This window comes from Seriola aureovittata, chromosome 4 (genome assembly GCF_021018895.1).
Source record: "Seriola aureovittata isolate HTS-2021-v1 ecotype China chromosome 4, ASM2101889v1, whole genome shotgun sequence".
NCBI lineage: Eukaryota > Metazoa > Chordata > Actinopteri > Carangiformes > Carangidae > Seriola > Seriola aureovittata.
The window spans coordinates 12,243,791-12,265,961 of NC_079367.1; the positions used below are offsets into that span (position 1 = coordinate 12,243,791).

General features: G+C 38.4%; 1 protein-coding gene across 5 annotated transcripts; it reads right to left on the minus strand.

The window, feature by feature from the left end:
* Positions 1-923: 923 nt before the first annotated feature.
* Positions 924-20,878, minus strand: LOC130167165 (transmembrane protein 255B). 5 transcript variants are annotated; one of them, XM_056373113.1, is made up of 11 exons: positions 20,349-20,878; positions 20,002-20,081; positions 19,196-19,272; positions 17,382-17,521; positions 16,625-16,687; positions 13,603-13,692; positions 10,678-10,758; positions 10,359-10,444; positions 9,990-10,149; positions 4,431-4,535; positions 924-1,955 (listed from the first exon to the last, which is right to left on the minus strand). In XM_056373113.1, exons 3-11 carry the CDS (start codon positions 19,257-19,259, stop codon positions 1,806-1,808), a joined length of 939 nt encoding a protein of 312 aa, XP_056229088.1. In that variant the 5' UTR covers positions 19,260-19,272; positions 20,002-20,081; positions 20,349-20,878; the 3' UTR covers positions 924-1,805. The 5 variants fall into 5 exon arrangements, with proteins under 5 accessions (XP_056229088.1, XP_056229086.1, XP_056229087.1 ...); XM_056373111.1 differs by having other exon boundaries at positions 19,196-19,294; XM_056373112.1 differs by having other exon boundaries at positions 19,196-19,503.
* Between the last annotated feature and the right edge of the window lie 1,293 nt (positions 20,879-22,171).

Genomic DNA, 22,171 nt, shown 5'->3' on the forward strand with positions numbered 1-22,171 from the left:
TGAAACCTCTTGCGTGGCACATTGGAATGATTTAATAACTTAGTGCATACGAATTCAGTCAAATATTGGTAGGGACAATTCTGTCCTCCCAAAATGTTGGTAGGGACATGTCCCTACTGTCCATATGCAAACCTATGCCCTTGTATAATTGTAACCATGACAATAAAGCTTAATAGTTTTTTTAACCCCAACTACAATCCTTTCCTAAACCACTCAAAGTATTTGTTGTGCCTAAATGTAACTAAAATAAACTAAACTGCCTTATGGTCACTATTTCAGAGGACACTGATATGGGTCGTGTCACAGGGTTGAAACAAACAACATAATATGGTTGGTCATGTTGTGCCCTGTCTCCACTCAGTTCAGAATGAGAGGTTTAAGAAATAGTGCTGCCTAGAGGGCGTATTCTCACCTTTTGTAAAAGCAATGATGGCCAATTCTCTTGGCAGGCAACCATCATCAACAGCACCACCACCGGCCGGTCCCAACAACAAACCACATTTGAAAACTTACACAGCAACTTTAAATGGATTTAGCCAAAATATAACTTTACAAATGGTAGTCCTGTAAAAGTAAAAGGTAAATTTGCACCCTTTCAAGTTTCAACTTTATTTAATTTATATAGCACTTTAAAAAGCAAACTGGTTTTGCACTGAAGTGCTTCACAAAGAAAGACATACAATGTAAACACATACAAGTATAAAGACGTGTGCATAACAGATACTGAGATTAAAAGATTAAAATAGAATCACAACACAAATTAAACACTATTCACTTTCAAACCTAATCTTTATAAACTGTCTCTCATAAGACAAACACAAACATCCTAGACAATCCCTACATACGTAGTATGTCATCAGGTTCTTATACTTAAACTGGTTTTTATCCACCACATATATTATGACTTAAAGACTCCAGACCAATCTCTTTTGACAAATCATTTATTTAATCACAATTTTCCAGGATTAATCCCTTATGTGTAAAAGTTAGTGTCCACAAGATCAGATTCAAGTTAAACTGTCCTCACTTCAGTTTAATGGCAGCACAGTCAGTTTGTCTTTTTGAGTCATCAGATCAATCCTGAAGTTACATCAATTACTGTTGATACAGTTTGCAGTTTAACCTGACACATTATAAAAAGTTCAGTATGAAGTACATTTGTGAAGCAAAATGTATTCTACAGAACAGTTAGTCAAAAAAACATAACATGTATGTACAGTATGTAAATCATGTGTTTGAGGTGCCTAATGGGACATAAATCAAACTTAAACACCCACAAAGGTGACACCACACACAAATCCATACATATTTATTACAAAAACCTGCTGGACTATTCAATTTTATTTATGTTAACATGAGATTTTAACTCTTATGTGTGGTTTCACTGATGTTTGTTAAAGAGTTAAAGTTTAAACACCCTTGTGTACACATGCAATGGACTGATGAAACACATTTATACTACATCATGTTTCATTTACAAACATTTTACAATTTAAGACCTTTATGTTTTTGAGAAATTATTGTAAAATATGTTATTAACTTTGCATACAATTGAAAGTAACAAGAAACTCTTTCCATGAATCTTCCCACATCTGCTTTTGGATATTTAGAAAAACAAAATCTTTATATTTCTACATAATGTTCAGACCAACATATCTGTCTTTTAGTTGTTCCAGCTTCCCTTCCTCACAACATTGACAAAAGTTAATGATAATAATAATAATCATAACAAAGCATCTCATCTCTTTATCCCTTTCTGTATGTATGTTTTCGGTCATTTTCTATTGAAAAGCTGCTGGTGGATTTCATGCAGAGAGGTCGTGGTCTCTGAAAGGCAGCAGGCTGGTCAGCGGGGCGAAGGGAGGAGGATTGGATTCTGAGTGAGGAGTCGATGCTGAGGGAAAGCTCTGCGAGGCAGCTGTCTTTTCTGCTGGAGTGAAATACATCGAGGCTCCCTGGATGAGAAAGACAGGTAAAACGAAAGAGAAGAAAGAGAAAAAAGGAAACAAAGAAAGAAGCTGACCACACACTTCCAAGTCTTTTATGTGCACTAAACACTGAAATTTGTGATAATCTATTACAAATGTTAAGAGTGATCTCACAATAATCTCTAGTATTGTTTGTTAAAAAAAAAAATGAAATCCTTGTTTTGCCAATGATTTAACAAATATAGGTGACTCAACACCCACTTACAAGCTTTTTACAAGCGTTTACCCAAATCTCACTGTTTTTATCGAACTGCTGATTTGAGATTCAAGAATGAGCTTTGATTACTTTCTGTTGATGTCAATTCCAGTAAACAGTCGTATAGTGAAGGTTATAGAAACTGGTTTCTTGTTCTGATGAAAATACAGCATTCGCGGTGCTAAACACATGGGTTTATTACACTTTAAATCAAAGCTGAAATTCCACAACCGAATATCGAATCAGTTGATCAAATGTGGGTGGTCAAGACTTATGTTCTTTAGTAACAGCACAACTTTTCCACAAAAACTGCTTTTTTTAGATGCTTTTTTTTGATGAAACATTGTGGTCAGTGCAAACCTCAGAGGCAAATACACTGCATTTCCAGTAGCTGCTGAAAGCTTTAAATTTCAAGCAGCGGCAGTAGAAAATGTTTGGTTAGCAGCCAAAATGTCTGATCAGGTGTTACGAGAGGAAACCAGTCTGATATTTAATAATAGATACATTTAGATAAATTTTAGATAAAAAAGATAAATTTACAAAAAAAGAATGCTGGATTACATGCTGCATCATTTCCTGTGAATCCCTTCTGTGCAGGTAACTTGACTACCGCTAACAATAAACTATCACAGAACATAAATACATTGGACAGCTATTGCGTATTGAGTTTCCAGGTGACATCATTAGTGAGATTTACAAGAACGTGTGGGGTAACAAAAACAAAAAAACAGAATGACTGATATCGAAAAAAGTAATGGGTGGAACATGTTGGATCATCTCAGAGCCACGGATTGCCATGGATTGGGTCTGATGGGAAAGTGGTCTCAGACTTTTGGACGGCATTGTATATGATGCTAAAAGATGGTGGACAGTTTTACAAAAGATTGTCCTCACATAAAAAAAACAACCCCCTAACATTTTATTGTTAGTCAACATCTGGAATTCGTGTGAGGCATCAGTTCCCAAAACGACATGTTTATGTTCAAGTGACAAGGGCTGACATGTGTAATCAACCTTTAACGACCCGACCCGAATGGGTCCCACTAGGATAGAACTGGAGCAGGCGGGTGGGTAGGGGAGGGAGGGAGGTCAGGGGGGCGGAATGTGCTAAGGCCAGGGCTGAATTTCTTTCCCAGTACAATGTACGTATGTACTAACATAACACATCTGGCATGTATTGCATGCATGGCAGACTTTTAGGAAAGAGAATGATTTTTATGCTACGTTATAAATATAATTACCAGAACGACCTGATGTCAAAGAGCAGTACATTTCTGACTTTAGTCGTGTGACTTCTGTGCTTTTAACCCGTGCTACCTGTTGATGGTTTGGGACTCTCACTGTTCATTTCTCATGACCTGTAGAACTAACTTTGTGCAATCTGTGTCAATGTTTATCAGCATCACTTAGCATCCCATTATCACTAATACTAGCCGTTTCTCATTGGTACAGTATATGTTAGTTAGCCAGAGCTGAAAGATATTAATCAAAATGTGGTGAGTGGGGAAGGAAACTTTTTGAAAAATAAGGTTGAGTAATGAATACAAATTCACCTCTAAAAAGTATTTTTACTGGTTTCATGGAAGTTGATCTATTTCTAGATGCTGATTGTTCATTTATAAGCCATTAAGGCGATGTGTTCTTTACCCCACCAGCTGTCGCACATGCTTGAATAACTAAAATCTGAAGGCACAGATACAGTATGATACACATACTGTTAGATTCAGTGTGACTTAAAGTTTCCGACGATATCACTGTCTCTGTTGTCAATTGAGAATAAATGTTCAAAATTCCTCATAGGAATCAGAATAAAGATACTCCTTGAACTCATGTCTTTAAGATTTCTTCAGTATCAGTGTGAGCCTGTGGTAGATTTCTGTATATCCATGGGTACATTTCATGCATCATGCTTAAGTGTAAACAAATACAGTCTAAATATCAAGGTTCAAGATGTTTCAGTTTTGTCTGAGGTGGAGCCCAAACTGTCAGACTTTGAACCTCTCTGCTTTAAAAGGATGTTTAATGGATGGATGTTGGGTTGAGATGAGGTTTATGTTGTTTGCATGACTAAGATGATTAGTCTCATGAGCAAAAAACATTAGGAGAAACTTGACTATACAAACATGTATGTTTGTAATGCTTATCTTGTGCTTGTGGATATGTGTGTGTGTGTGTGTGTGTGTGTGTGTGTGTGTGTGTGTGTTTGTGTGTGTGTGTGTGTGTGTGTGTGTAGACTGCACACGGACTGGGTGGAGTTGGTGAACTGTGTGTGTGTTGGCATCCGTCAGCAGAGGAGCTGTAGGGGAAGATGCTGTGCTCTCAGAGGGCTTCGTCACAGGGCTGCTACTCCTCTGACACAAAAAAGAAAAACACGCAGACACACACACACACACACACACACACACACACGCATGCGCACACGCACACGCACACGCACACACACACACACACACACACACACACACATACAGTGTGAATGTGTCAACAGTCACATTCAACCATTGTTTATCATGTTTACATCGCAATTGTCTCACCTCCCAAATGAGCATCGAGCCAGTTGGACCCATCACAATTCCAACAAGTCTTGGATTTCCACAATACGAAGTAACAGTAACAGTAAGAAGTGTCAGGTTATGACTGACGCGTTGTACACCTGCACCTGGTGGCCAAACAGCTTATGATAGAGAGTGAATGAAACAGTGGAGGCCAATCAGCTGTTGCGAGCACAACTTCAGTGCTGTGCCTGAAGGAACGTGAAGCTCCATCTGTTAAATGTCAGATTCTGAATCTTTTCTATGCATCATTCTGCATTCCAGCTGCTTCAGCTCGGTTCCATCGACTTCACTAAGAAAATCAAATGTTAGAAAACAGTGAGAACCCTCATGAAGGGAAATTAACTGGCTTCCTTTTTTCAATTACTATTTGGTACATTTGCCACTTGGTTAGTGACGATCAGTCTGCTCATTTTTGTGGTGTGGTTTGCAGAAGTCTTTGATGACTGTGCCTCACTATTGTGTCAGTCTCCATTTGGGTGGTCTGTCTGCAACACTCACAAGGTTAAACCCAAAACTGTTGCTGCTGGAAATCTATAAATTTGACAAAAAAAAACATCTGCAAAGCATTAATGTAAATATTTTTACATGACAAATAATCATTCATGGGACAGGCAACTCCAGACAATTAGTCACTGCACCACCATCAACGTCATGTACTTCATGACAGAGGAGTCATAAAATTTTATCTCATAAATGGATGTTAATTTGAAGTATCTACACATCATAGATATGTAAATATGGAATGTGGTTGCAATTGACAGATTAATGATTTAAAGACTGAATTATATTAAATTTAAGAACATAAAGAATAAATCTGAATAGCCCCATTCCCACAGTGAAAACAAAGATTAACAACTGATATAATAACAGTGATTTATGACAGTTGAGGGAGTCTGCTTCCTAAAATTGTAGCACATAATGTTATTTACCTAAAGAATACTTTTTGCATGATATAATGAAAAGAAGGAGGACAGCAGGACACAGGCTGTGTGGTCTGTTGTGGGGTCCATATCAGATCAATCTCTGGCAGCACGGAGTTCAATCATCTCCCCAAAGACCACAGACACAGAGTCTCTGTTTTAAGCAAGCGCGGCTGAAAAGCTGGAAACTATGAATTTTTAGCAATTTTTCTTGGTAAATAAAATAAAATAAAATATAGAAATAAAAAAATCAATGAAAATGACAAAATGATTAATCAATTATCAACAAAGTTCTTGTTCTTCCTTTCTCTTCACACTGGTCTCTAAACAATAAGATAAGTTATAGGGACAGTGAACTTTATCTTGGTGTAAAGCCTAAATCATATTATTATTATTATTATATTATTATATAGCTGGTATGTGTTAGCAGTTATTATTTTGAGAGCCATTTACCTAAAACTGTCAAAATGGATGCTATCATTTGACATCAAAATCAGCAGGTCGAGAGCAATGGAAACCAAACTTTTGTTGACACTTGTTTTTGCTCCTATAGTAAACATGATTATCTCCTTTCAGACTGTAAACCGCAATAATATGATGATATGATTTCAACAACAATATGAGAAGAAGTTTGATGGGAAAAGCAGGAGAGAGAAGGAATGCTTCTGATAAACCCCGCCGATGGATGGGGGCTTGGCATATGGAGACAGTCTGGGTTAACCCTGCTCATACAGCTATCAGTGTGTCTCAGATTTCATGTCCCACTTTCTCAACTTCACATCCTATCTTTGACGCTTTCACCATTACTCTGGTGCTTATGGGAGAGGGAGACAGAGCTCTGGCTGCAGCAGTAGAAGAGGGAAGAATGACCTCAAGCACCACAGGTACTTCACACAGGTACATGAGCTGATCTCAAGTTGTTTTAAGTTTGTCTTGCTCTAAAAAATTTGATGTAAAGATATATTTTGAAAAAATTAACATAATTATTGATTTATTTAAAGTCCATACAGGCTTCAGAATATTACAAATGACCATCAAAATATGTCGGGACCGAGACAGGAAATATAATTCAAACGACAGCCTTGGCACACCAGAGCGGTGTTACAACACAACAGCATCTGGACAGATGTGAACTTAATATGTGTTTACCAGTTTAGCGGTTTTCACTTGGCAGTGTCTTTTTTCCAGCCACCTGACCACAGCATGCAAGGCTCTTAACGCTCACACTCACTCACAAATAAAGCAGACTCATTTTCTCCCCCAACGTGCAGTATGTGCCTGAATGTTGGTATGCTGTTGAAGGAGCTCCACATTTAGCAAATTACATGTAAATACAACTAAAGACCATATCATTGACCTTCTCTGTTTTCCCACCAGAAAATATTTAATCAAATTATTACACACACATTACAACACTCCTTAGCACTCACTCGAATTATATTAAGTTTCATCACTTTTCTCCATCTACTATCTGAGAAATTAAGCTGACAGTGAACTAACTGGAACCCATATACAAGACAGACAAATTAAAGGAAAAACCAACATAAAGCAGTAAGGTGTTGAGCCACCAGAACAGCTCCAGTGCTCCAGTACTCCTTGGCATTGATTCTACAAGTGTCCGAACTCTACTGGAGGGATGAACATTCTTCCTAAAGATATTCCCTCATTTGGTTTCATCAAACCACTCAGTGACCCCTCGTGCCCTATGTATGGGGGTGTTGTCACCCTGTTCCTAAAGTGTTGACCATGCTATGTCATGCAACCAGAATAATAAGTAATAGTCCTGAAATCAAAAGCTATTTCCCTTTCAAAGCTGTACAGAATAATAGTTTTTGTTATAGTCATCTCTGAGATGTTTGTAATGAACTCCAGGCCTCCCCTGAATTCACTCTTCCATTTGTCTTTTCAGTGTAAATCTCATCAGCTGATCATGGTGGCATAATGCTAACTGACAGGTCTGGAGACTCAGTTTACATCATACCCTGAACCAGATAAAGTCTGCGCACAATGAGTCCCACATTGTGCCTGCAATGCAGTGGACACCATATGGACAATATTTTCTGGACTCCATGACACACCCCCACTGCTTTCTTATCCATTTCTCCTTGTGCACACAGTGCAAAATGATAAAGTGGCTTGAGGTTAGGAGGGTTAAGGCTTTACCCTGTGGTCCGATCCTATCAATTTTCTTTGTCATGGCAGACTTTGTGCTACAGGTCATCTTTGCGGTGCATCTGGCTGGATACAACATGCCATAGATTTTTTGGCTGCCATTTAGTCTCGGCTCACTATACAATAGTGGAATCCTGCAAGTTAAAGCGATTTTTCCTCATAAAAACTGAAGATTCTGTTGTGATCTTATCCCACCTCTCACCTCTCACAAAGTTGAATTTGACTAAACGCTGCAAAACTGTGAGAGCAACTAGCATCCAGGATATCTGAACGAGCGCAGAAGGAGGATGGTTTTTGGGTGAGAAAGTGTGAGTTGTTGCCTCGTCTTATTTGGAAAAACTGTAAGACGAAACAAAAAATGGTATTTTTAATGGTAATGTAAGCTTGCTCTACCAGCATGTGCTTGCAACCCCGTCCACACTACTTCATGTTCCACCTAATGTTACGTTTTCCGCTACAGTGTGAGAGAAAATAGTCCCCTGCCAATTCAGAACAGGTTCAGAATAGTCCACCTATATTAAGGCTCGACAGGCAGAAGCAAGCAAAAGCAACGAGTAACCAGCAGTGGCTGATAACAGGCAGGCAGGTAAAAGGCAAAATCTAGCAGACAGAGAGTCAAAAACCAGGCAAGAAAGGCTGGAAAGCACCAGCATGGACAGCACAATAGACAGTCTGGCAGGGAATGGGTGGAAATGGGCCAGTATAAATAGCCTACTAAGAGCTGATTAGGGAATTGGGAAAAAGTTGAGTAGGTGGGTGGGGATGAGTCAGTTGGCTGAAAGGCAGGAAAGCCAATGTTACTGCAGGGCAGGTTTGGTGCGTTCAACTTAATGTATCGCTCCGCAGCGCTGACTTAACTTGATGCATGTTGGACTTAAGACAATGCATAATGGTTAGAAATGTTGTCCGACTTTCACCGGCGCTGCAGACTGTCACAATGTCACATGACATTAAAACCTTGTGGGAGCAAGGCGGCTGTAGTTTTCAGAGTCAGGCTCTGCAGTTGCTCTCCTCCAGCTGCACCAAGTGGGAGCCACCTCTGTGACAACAGAACCTTGTCCTAATTGGCTTAAAGCTTCACTGATACACATGGTATGGTATGTGTGGTTTGTTTTTATTCTATGGTTATCTATCTCAAAGTTGATGCAATTCATTTGATCTCCTCCTTCTGGCAGCTCATATTTTACATATAGACACCACACTATAGTTTTCATTTGCACTTTGCTATTGTAAAAGAAGTAGGCCTAATGCCCTTGTAGGTCACATTTCTTATCCTTTAGATTTCTTTTCTTTTCACCCCCCTGGCAATATGGTGACCTTGATATGGTTCTCAGTATAACAGGAATAAATAAAAAATGTTATCTTTAAGTGCTGTTCTACTGGTTATTCCATGTCTGACTTTTCCCCCATACACCTCAACCCATTACCCTCAGTGCTTTCATAAAACATTATTTAGATTTTATGTGTAATATAATGAGTAAACTGTGTGTATAGATTTTGCAGAGCAGTCTGACATATTGAGGGTAACATTCGTATTTTCAAATAAAAAAAAAAAATCAAAGAAAAGCTGCACATGCCGCAAGATCAGCCATTGAGAACGAATTAAATGTTTCTGACTTGATGGCAATCTCTTTATACTCCGCGGTCACCGGCATTTCATGTCGACTATCGAGTCCGCTGAAGTCAAAAACAAATGCAGCTAATGACGCTTCTGCTCACATTGTCCTGGAGTTATTCTGCCACCTAATGGCCAAAAAACAATAAATGCACCTTTAAAGTCACAGTGAACTAGAGTAGAGCATCTTTTAGCTTCAGCAATGTGAGGAGTGAAACATAATATGTAGACAGGGTTTAATTGTGAGAGGGGATAAAAGAGGGATGTTGATATAAAAATACTCAAAAATCATTTTTTTTATGAACAAGAATGTAACAAGAGATAAATGAACAATTGACACAGAGACACAGGATTAGAAGTTAGAAAATATATTTTTCCTGTCAACGAATATTTAAAAGCCAAACCAAAGTTTGTGAGCCTCAAAACCCGTCTCTTTTTACTGTCAACAATTTTTAAAAGGAACTTTTCAATTTATTGTTAATGGTGAGCCTAAATGGTCTGGACTTTTATGAAGATGTGTCAGTGTGTGTGTGTGTGACTTACCGAGTCCTTGATGCTGCCAAGCACCGCTGTGGTCAGTATCCCTGTGAAGAGGGCCACGAGGTTCAGGCCAGTGAGTGTGCAGATCAAGATATAAAGAGTGAAAACTTCCTCGCAGCTTCGTACTCCAACAAACTCATAGTAGTTGTTGAGGTAGCCTCCGCTGCAGAACAAAACAACAGCTTAATAAAGATGATTTTTAGATTCTTAGAAAAAAGACTTATAAGTGGGAAGACAAACCCATGTCAATTCTGAAATAGTTGGCAGGATAATTTGGCAGATATTGTGTGTTACTTTGTTTAAATTGCGCTGATATGGCAGTGATAACAATATACTGATATGACATCACAGATTAACGATGCATCGTCTCACTTGGCGCAGTCGTACAGGTCGCAGCAGTAGCAGGTTCCACTTCGTACTGTCATGGTACAAGACTCCTTTAGATTCCAACATGACACCTGATAAAGAAAACACAGTTCAAAATGTTGTCACTGTCTCCCTGCAAATACAACACAGAAATGTTCAACACAACTTCAGCAGAAAACTACCTCCAAGGCCTATACTTCTAAGAGAAAATTGGGTAATAGCTGACCAAGCTTGCCATAATTAATTAATTCAGACTGTGATTACTTGTCTCAATTAGGCTCAAGGCAGTATATTTTCCTTGTATCATCCACACATCCTTACTCACTGAGGTGTAGAAATTTTCATAGACGTAGCTGGTGCCACTGCTGTAATACTGGCATCTCTCTGCTCTCAGTGGACGCATGTCCTGGCAAAAGTTAACAAATGAAAAAATATCACTCCCACAACCCCAATCAATCTTAATTCAGGATAAAAGACAGAAGTAAAAAAAAACAAGTTAAACTGACATTTATTCGACAAGATAATCCAGACTGCGAGTAAACAAATGTTGAGTTTGGAGTCTGTGAAAAATTGAAGAGGGCTTCTCAAAAGCGATTCTCAGTTCCACTGAACCAAATGATGTTTATGTCACAGTCACAGCCGTGACGTGTGTGTGTGTGTGTGGTTGAGGTATTACTCATGTTGTGGGGACCTTTGGTCTGTTTACACAGTCACATTATGGGAACTTCCTTATGGGAACAAAAAGCAAGTACCCATTACATAGGTTAGGGTAACGTCCTCTGAAGTCATGGAGACACGACTATGTGTCTGCCAGCACACCTGTCATCCATCTACTCATCAGCCCAACAGTTTCTCTATTCAGCCACTCTGGTATCTACTGGCTACATTATAAATTTGATCCAACATTTCTTTAAGTATTCAACTATATGTATATGTATATGTATATACCATGAACATAAGATATATTCTATTTATTATATAGTATAAAAAGGAACACAGACATATGGAGAAGAAGATCCTTATCTGGTTTGGAATAAGCTGAAGCCGGGTAAAATGTTGTGCTTTTATCTCTTAACTTTAACCAGTCAGTGCAAGAATCAAGAGACAGTCTCACACATACTAAAGCATGATGACATGAATTACAGTAAGTTTCGAAATTAGCACTTCTACATATTGTTAGTACAATAGTGCTGTAATTATAACCTTATATCATCTCATTTTTTCAAAGGAGAATACTGCTGCGATCTATAGTTAAAAATTAATCAAAATCTAGTTCATCTTTTGTGTTGCTAGAGTAAATGTAATTCCATTTTTAACTTTGTTTTCAACCATAAAGAAGAAGCACGCGCACACGATATTTCGTTGAAAGTACAAAGAATTCAAGATTGTGGTATGATTCCTTTACTGAATTTTATTGCACCAATAAGAAATATTTCCTTCTCCGGTGGGCCCTGATATTTGTCTGAAACATATTGGCACAATAAAATTCAGGGAAGGAACCCAGAACCATCCAGAAGCTTTTTGTACTTTCAACTAAATGTCGTATTTTCAGGGGCTGAGCTCCGTCTGATTGAAGTGGCAGGATCTGTTCTAAAGAAAACCAAACATTATTGTGTAAAACATTGCTTAAATGTAACATCTACACTAGCCTGGATTATGTTACTGTTTGGTCCAAAAAGGTAAACACAGAGATCTTCAAAACAAAACTGACAGGCCAGTATAATATGTGGTATTTACAGTATTTTGATCACATGTTGTTGAATCTGTACAATAAACAAGTGTAAAACAGGGGCAGGGTTTTTTGGCCAGCACAGCGTCTGTTGAACTAGAAAAAGACAGTGAGACAGTCACGCACATGTTGCAAAAATCTCACAGGGAGGGTAAATAATAATAATAAATAATAATCATAATATTCTTGAGAGTCAGAGGTGACAAATACCGGAAAGATTAAATACATCTGAATGAATGAAAAAGTTCAGTTCAATTCCTTTACATTTGAGAGGTTTTGCTTCCAGGCTACCAAGACTTCACAGTGCTCAGAGCAGGGTCATAGTTTTACTGTAATTTTTACAATTTAAAATGACGAAGACAATACCAGTCAAACTACGGTAAATTGAAGGTAGACAAAAACAAGACTCAAATGCATCACTCATAGCAATTGTGAATTAGATATGAATGAAGCATTGGGGATTTTAGACACCTAAATTTCATCTCAACGGCCCTTAAAAAAATGTGCTATCACTGAAATCATTTTCAGCCCTCTAACGTTAGATTTTGTGAAGCTGTCTGTTAGAGACAGGGGGCAAACTATTTCAGGTTCAAATGGCTTTATTTTAACAGGTTTAATATCCAGTATTCTGTACAAAGTCATGTTACACCCTCCACTAAAGTCAGTGACGGCATGCACCTATTGGCAGTCCACCATGCCAGGAAAACCAAAGAAGAAGAAGAAGGAGGAGGAGGTAAGTGAACTTCATGGCACAAAGTAGAACGCAAGTAAGTTGGCACGTTAGAAAATAACATCGCTGAATGTTCTGACAGAGAACGTCGGCTACTGTTAGCTCCTAATAGTGTACTAATATAGTGTTAGCTACAGTGTGAGTCCTTGCCTCAGGTTTCATTAATTAACTGCGGGCCCTCTTTAAAGCAGGTGTATTATATATGGAATAGAGAAGCCTGATTGAAAGTGATGATTAGCTTTTGTTTAGGTCTGTGCTTTGCTTTTTTTTTTTTTAACCTGTTGACCGTTCTTTAAGGGAGGCAGCTCACTCTTTATCACGGTAACGTCCATCACATTCAGTAAATATCAGTCATCCAGGTCCTCAGATTTCTGGATGTATTAAGCCAAAGACAACTGGACTTCCTGCAGAGAAACAGAGTTCTCTTGCACTGATCGACCCTCTTTCATATTAAGTGTCCAAGACCAAAGAGAAAGTTGTTTTTTTTCCTCACACTATGCTTTCACAACTGCTAATTTATTTAGGTTAAAAAGCAAAAAACACAGCTGGCAATTGTTATAAATACAGGGCTATAACATGTGGGAACTCTTTCCATGTTTAATAATATGTCAATATTGCCAGCAGAGTGGTGTTGGTACACACTGCGGCTGAAGAGGCTATCCAGGTGGATCACAGTCAACCAGCACAGCGGTTTATTTTCGCTTCACGGTCTACTGTTACTGCTGTGTTTCATCCCCAAATACTATTGTCTCTAGTGTTACAGCATACGCATGCAAGTGCAGGTAACTCACCATGTTTAAGACAATACAGACGCCATCAATCACCAGGCAAAGAAAAGAGGTGATGATCCCAAAGCTGAGGAATACAATCGCCGCCGTCAGCTTGAGGAGGAACAAAGGAAAAAGCACAAATATTATGATTTTTCAATTTGTGTAAAGCTTACTCCAGATTTGTGTTTCTCAACTGTGCTCAGCACTGGTTAGACTCCTAAAGCAAGTCTCCAAAGGTCAGATATAGTCTCAGAACATAAATATGGTAATCCTCTTTGTTTAAACAGCAACTCTTTAAAATCATAATATTAGTCCTGCCTACTTCATAGCGAAGAAAGCTAAATACTTGTGATAACTCTCTGTACTGCTTACAGTACAGACACCGGCTGTGCAGAGCTGAGATTCTCAACAGACTCTATCTCTCCTTCATTCCAGCTCTTCATTAATCACAGTCCAAATTTAACACATTCCAGAAAACACTCAGATAAATCAAAAATGGAAAATGAATTTCCACTATTAATCATTATCCTACACTGAATCTACTGAGTTACTTATCACAAAACGTCTCTCTCAGCAGTGAAAAGGATGAAAACATGAAACCAAATCCAAGCACAACAAGCTCGATCCAAAACCTGGAATGAATAGTATCAGAGAATTTAAGGTGAATCTTTTATTTGATTAAGCAATACCATGCCTGGAGGATGACATATAGAAGGAAGGTTTCTTTTTATATAGCCTTACCAAATTGAATCAAAGCAGATTTAATGTGAGTTTTTTATACTCATCAACAGAAAAAGCATAGGTTTTCTTACCAGACTGACTCACCAAATGTTGGATCTTACAATCAATTGACTCCACAAAGGTGACCCTCCATTTAACTAATTCTATAATGTCTAAAATCAATTGGCAACACTATTATTTAGGTGAGGACTGCTAAAGTGGGGGAATACGTGTGCAAATACTAATGAAAACATGGATTTTGGATTTTATTACCACTGCCAAGGAGGTTATGTTTTCACCTGTGTCTGTGTGTCAGCAGGATTACGTAAAACATACTGAACGGATTTCACGCATTCATGGTGTTGACATCTAGTTTGCACAATATGGTGCAGAAGAAAGTTGTGCAAAAAGAATGATTTTCATTCCACACAGAGTTGTACTTATTATTAATAATAAGGAACAGTGCATATGGCACCAGCATCAATAAGGGATGCTTACATCAGTATTTCATTCAACATGCAGTTAATAAAATTACACAAAAACAAAAGCAGTTGTGGCACAGCTACGATTCATACAACTGTAGAGCTTTATGAATTGATAAATGCTGATGTCATAACACAGGTAATAAAACTATACAGCTGTGAGACTATAAATAAAGAAATAAAGTTATAATTGAAAGCAAAAGACGTGTAGGATTCTTTGGCCTTGGTGGAGGTATGGACTCTACTGAGTGTTAGCCTAGTACCTAATCATTTCTTTAGATCACATTGTGGAGATTTCTTTTTACTTTGAGGCATTACAGGGGCTTTTTCCGTTGAACAGTTTCAAAAAAGGCACATTAAATTTAATCTGATTCAATGTTGTAAATCAATAAAACAATAAAACATCCAAGCAGCGAGAATATGTTTTATAAGCACTGAATATATTACTCCAGACCAAAGAGAGACAGACAACTGACTATCCTTGGACACAGGATAATAATGAATGACTACATAGCTACACATGTGAAATTATGTGGAAAAGGTGCCACAAATATTTGACATTAGGCATGAAATCTGATAAATGAAGGAAGAGCTAATTAACTTTTGATTTACTGGGAGAACTTTTTCAAATAAGCCACAGCAATTACCTCAGCAGCAATATACATAGTACAACAATTACCTAATTTCCTGTTCTCATAGTGTTAACAGCCATATGTTAGTTATAGGAAGCTAATGTACCTTATTACAGTTCTGTACCTCTTTAGACGGTTTTCACTTTGTAAAATGACACTATTGTGATAAGACAGAATGAGCAGCAGAGGTGTGATTCACATCACATGCATCTAGGTCTGTTTTTCTATTTATTGCTACTGCAACATTTAAAAGAAGCAGTATACAGGACGGACATCTGGAAAAAAAAAGATTCAACAAAAGGTTCAATAAAATAACATGAACATACCTAGTACATTCAATGAATACCAGATGTTAGAGTCTCATAGGCTCATTCTGTGAAAGCTGTCAATTAATTACATCTGAGAATCATTTATTAATAAAGAACAGATCAAAGACGGCAACATTTTTCTGGTGAAAAGGTTCTGGCCCGACATACACTGGGGTCCTAGGCCCATTTCTGGCCCATCTGGGATAATTGCGCCTGTTATCCCGCAGTGTTGACTGACAGCCAGGAAGATTTCCTGTGTGTACGTCAGGATTGGTTCAGATGTGGAAGTAGCATCTGACATGTAGTCATGCTGTACGTGGCCCAGGCAGACCAGTGTTCTTAATCTTTCGTACTGATGATTTAAGTTTAAGTGAGAGTTTCATGCACTTCCAAGTCATAGCTGAGGCTCAACTGGGAGTCACATAACATTGTCTTTGAGAAAAGTGAGCGTGACTTTTACATCTGGAACCAGAAAGGCCCACTTCTTCCCACTTTGCATCTCTATTGCAACTTTACCTCTTGTGTTTCTCCTCTAACTCCCAGCCAGGATTTAAATTGTTGTCTCCCGCAAAAATATGGACATTGCAAAAGTGAAGGCTGGGTTGAGACATGGGATAAGATTTGAGGATAGTATAAACAGGGGAAAAGAAGCCTACTCTTTGATACATATTAAAAGTCCCTGGTGTCACAGTGGGAGCCCACAAGATGTCTGCCGCGTGTTGTAGCGCTGCTGCTCACTGCGCTAACGTACTGTATCTCTCTGCCAAAGTAAACTCCCTCTTGGCGGGTCAGGAATGGGTGTGCACAGGGAAAACATAAGGGCGTAGTGTAGATATAGTGTGTGACTGTACATATGTGTTTTAAGATGAAGAGTTACAGGAAGAGGAGCAGAAGATTATACCAGCTGCTTGCGGTTTTCCTCAAGGCGGAGTCCCAGAAGTCCTAGGAACGATCCAAGGGTCAGCTGCAGAGAACAAAAAGATGAAGAAATATGGTTCATTTTCATTGCAAACTGTACACCTTGCTATGGTTTGGTTCTCTTCCAAGGCAGAAAGAAATCAACAAAATGAAGAGTGACATGCCATAATTAGCAATTAACAGTTATATGGAAATTGCTCATGTGGTACGACTTTAAAAACATATAGTGCATTTTATGTTACATAATGTTGTAAAAGGTATTAAAGCTATAAAATGATATATGATTCAGGAGCACCATGGGTCAAATCTCACCACACATTCATCCAGAGACTGATTTTGCCGGATGTAGTTTAGGGAGGAATTTGGCAGCACTTCCAGAAGACTCATCATGTTCTTCCACTTTGAAAGTCGGAGGCCTGCATGCAAAGCCGAGCTCCTGACTAATTACTGCAGGAAGTGCTCATGATGACGTCTGACTGAATCACAAAAGTGTCAATCATCAGTTTCACAGCCCACCGAAAACTGTGTCCGTCTCAAGGCCCACAATGAGCGAATCAAAACTGTTGGCCGGAGGATTGCAGCTTTGATTTCATAATGGATATCACATGCTGTAGCATGTTTTTGATGTGTTTCAAAACTTCCAGCTTTTTTCCTGAGTTTTTTTTTTTTACTTTATAAATCTTTCATCTCGCCATCTGACTAAATCACGATTACCAAGAGACAAATAAAGGACAACTTACAATAACCCCGGAGGTGTAGCCAGTCACATTCAGGCTCTCTGTTCGGGTGGTTGTGTAGACTCCCAGCACCACCAGCAGCAGGGACAGAGAGAGCATGCCCAGCACCAGCCACAGAGCTCTCCTGACCCTTACTATCATTTCTGGGAGAGAAACCCTCAGTCATGTTATATGGCACAGTGCAGGATGACTGAAACATAATAAACTACACCGAATGCGTGCCAGCTGTGAGTCTCTTGGCAGCTGCCTACCTGCATATTTCAAGATTAACAAAACAACCCTAATTTGATTTGATGTATTTCTATTTAACTTAATTTAGTCATTCTAAACACAATGATATGATCCAAACCCCATGTCCCCAGCTTGCCCATTTCAAATATCATGTTTACAACACAATGAAAGAAGTGACATTAATTCCATTGAGTTTGAATGCTCGCTGTAACCGTAACAAAAAACTCTCTCTGCTTTATACAATCAAACATCAGCTTTTAACGCTCAGGCTATTTGAAATACACAACAAGTTCCTTATTAATAAGCAAAATAAAAAATCCTACAGAAGAGTACATATCACTTTCAAACAGCTGAAATCACTTTGTCTCTGATCATGTACAAATAGTTGTGGACAACAGTAAATTACTGTATTCGTTACACACCCTTCAAGAAGTCAGCTGCTGGCAAAAGTAAAAACATACCCATCCAGTTTTTTTTCCCCAGAAACTGCTCTTTTCTTTCCCCCTCTTCTTCAATTTCCAATATTTAGGCTATCAGTAATGTCTACCATCAATCCACCAGAGTAATTTGTCTGGATATTTGTCTCCACCAACTCGAAGCTAAGATCCTCTCTCTAACAACCGCTGATAAACTAGAAGTTTTTACTGTCCTTTTTTTCTGCCTGAAAGTTAGCATTCCTTAGAATGTGTTTTCTAAAATGTACATCGAAGCTTTAATGACACAAAAACAAAACATCAAACACATTTGCCATAAAACCTTCTTATAAACTCCTTTTGTCTTCAACATCTTATTTATTTCTGTGTTGTTAGGTGAATAACAAAGGCCATGATGATATATATGTACTGCTGTATGTAAAGGAAAAGTACAAATGCTGTAGTAGTACTGTAAAAAATAAAATACCATAAAGTAAAATATCATCAATACTATCAAATATCATAGAAATATACATTAATTATAATAAAAAAACAATATGTAATATGTGTTTAATCCTCATCTATAGCAAAAATGCAAATTTAAATACATATTAAAAACAAAACAACGTTCATTAAACCTATGTTCCTTATTAAAGGCCAGTCATGAACTCACAAATGCACTCTGATGCAGACCTTAAAATGTTTACGGCATCATTGAGCTTTTGTGCCTCCCATCCTTAAATGCACCTGTTTGTAGTGAAACAAAGCTGAAATCGCTTTGCTCATTAATTGGCTTTTAGGTAAAAAAAAAAAAAAAAAGTCTTGTAAGCTTCAGCTGATCGCTGCTGCTGCTGCTGATGCTACGCCCCAACATTCACTGTTACTGTAGGAGTTTGTAAAACTGTCATTCAATGTTGATCCGGTTCAATGTCAAATGCGTGTGAAGTGAACGATTACAGCCATGCACATCTACACTGCTATTAACCTACCGATGGGTAATGTGTTATTGGGCCTTGAAATTAAGTAAATAGGCTAAATTTCACTAAATCTCGAGTAGCCTAATAATAACGTGATTTAGGTAAATCGCTTAATTTAATGCATCTATCTAATGTCACTACCTGAAAGGCGTACTAGTATAGAATCACATGACCACATCTGCTCCCAGTAAATTACCTGTTGCTCGGCTCTGAGGCACTGGTTTGTCCCGGCCCGCTGCTCCTTTGATCCTTGCAGTCATGATGGATCCACTTCTTTGAAATAAAAGTTTTCCCCCTGAGACAGTTAATGATTCGCTAGTTTCACTGCAGGTTCACAAGTCCTGTCTCAAAGCTTCCTGACGTCCTGCAGCACACACATCTACTGAGTGGATGTAAGTCTACTTGGGAGTGCAGCTGTGCGTGCAGATCAGTGCGTGACGCTCCGGCCTCTGCTGCATTCAAGGACGATCGGGAACGTGCCCTTCTACTGCTGTCAAAGCACTCCTGACAAGTTAGGATACAGAATGGCCAGCGTCCTTTGCATATCAAAAAAGTTTGACCCTGCAGTTTTACATCAAGCAACAGCATATACGTTGGGGTTAATGTGCTGCAGCAGCAGAGTGAGGAGGACAACATGACAGAATATGTGCAAAGGAGATGTTAATCAGTGGGAGTTTATGTCTATGGCATGGCTGGATTAACCTCCTATGATGGACAGGGAGCACATCTTTCCTGCAGGGCCCCTCTTAATACCTCCCACTCTCTAGGAAATGTGTACAGTTTTTCTATGCTACAGCTTTCTTTACTCCCATATGTGCTGTTTGGTAGTTGAATTAAATGCACAAAAAAAAAAAACACTGAAGGTCTTAAAACCAGATTCTGACTCAGGGACCTTCTTCAAGACAGGGCTTCAAGATGTGAAACTAAAGCAGCTGCAATATTTTTAGGATACCAATATTTTTGCATGTTGCCATACAAAATTTCAGTTAAATTAGCACAAACCAGGTGATCCAAAGTGAGCATTTTGGGCCCTTGGAGTCTCAGGACTTCTTGCTTTGCCCAGTTGGTAATCAAGCCCTTGTCTGTGTGAATAAAGCATATACACCAGAGCAGGTTAATGATACTGAAATAGTCTTGTGCCACATTGTGTAACGAATATTTAAACAGTTACTTGGACAAAGCCTGGAAGAGGAGGAAAAAGATCATTATTATTATTTATCCATGTTAACTGAAAGTATACACAATGTGATTTTGATATATAGCAGTGTTTTATATTCCCATGTGGGACAGGATTAATGTTGATATTTCACTAGCTCATCTTCAGGCATTTGACTTACTTACTTACTTACCTCCTAACTTAGATTTCTTGCAGCCGTGATTGCTTGGGCACTGCTTCATTGCTCAGCTCATGTCCTTTTTTATAACTCAATCAAACAGATGAAGAAAGACATTTAGAATAATAAAATTTACTGTAAAATGGCCTCAATATCCAGATCAATTACAAAACGAAATTGTTGTTGGGTTTTATTAGCTTATAAATTCTTATTGGTTTTATGTTCAAAAACATTTCACGGAACTATAATAATTGTGTAGCCTCTGGTGGAGAAATAAATCTAATTCATACATATTATTGAGAAAGTTTCTCTATGACCATCCAATTGTCACAGTAATCAATCAAATCCCAACAGCCAAGAAAATCCACATATTTAGAGTCAAGGAAATTTACTATGCAATTTATCATTTTTATGGAGCAGACAGATAAGTTGATATATCGACGTAAGAGGAGCCAACTCTACTTAACCTGGTTCCAGGCGTCCGAATCACCGCCTATATCTCACACTCATGTGTCCAGTGATTTAATGGAGTGGGAACGGCATGGTCCTTCAGTCATCAGAGCATCAGGCCAAGCTGGAAATTCACAGATGATTAAATATTTCATTACACACTTTCTGCTGTATTAAAGTGTAATTCAAGAGGAAAAGGGGAAGGAAATCTTTAAATCTGTCGCTTCTTCCTGTCATCCCTGCATCTGGCATTTGGACTGCCGTATAAATCTGTTAGATATAATCATCTTTGACATCTAGTTTCTCTTTGTTTGGGACAAATGATGCACCACAAACAAATCTTTCTGAAGGAGCAGTAGAGGAAGCTTGAACAGTATCTTTTATCTCCTGGTGCACTAACACTGATCTTGGGTCTGCACTGCAGAGACACTGCAGAGGGCTGCACACTGATTGATTGGTTGATTAAAAATCCATACACCCTATGTTGGAGTTCAAGGTCATGACCAGTTGGTGTAAAACATTTGAAAATGTACAGGAAAGATTTAACATGCAAGTATCTCCAGACTAGCTCAGAGGATTTCTTTCATCTGTATGTCACCATATCAAAATAAATGTAAATGTTATCCAATGTGAGGTGGATTTTATAAGACTTTATAAGAGACTTTATTCAAATTGTCACGTGGCCTTGCACAGTACGTGACCTTAACTAGATTACTGTGTGTCACTGGTGGTAAATTCATTAAGGAACGAGCATCTAAACTAAACTACATCAGTGATGATATGGCAGCACACTCCCATCTGAACTGAGGAATTCTCAAGAAAAAAACAGATGTTGCTGTGTGGTCTGTTCAGCTCACTTCATCTTAGAGAGCATAGACTGTATGAGGGCAGAAGTGATGCAAAACAGACAGCGTGTATGCGACCATCACATGATGTTTTAGGGTTTACATATACTTGCCAGTTAACAAGTCCTTTAACTGAAAGCCCTACTAGAATTTAATGTCTATGTTGTCTGTTGTATTAAGTGCATGCTGGGGCTTACACAGCTTTTGATTTTTACTAGTCACTACTTTTTGTAATGCCGTCACCGACAACGTTACAATAAGTGGTAACTATCAAAAATGTGTTGCATTTGAAGAGTGAAATATTCGTCATTTGAGAACTGTAAAAATACTACAGCACTACAAAGCTGAATAAAGACATATACAGTATGTAAATATATGGAAGCAACAATGATTCACAGACTGACTACAGGTTCATTAAACTATGCTTGGTATTTGTATTCTGTATTTTGAAGGAGAAGTTGGGCCGCTTTAGCTGTTCACTTGACTGGACCATTTTTTCGAAATTTCTGGATACAGTTCCTTTTCTTTGCATCAAGTTGGAAT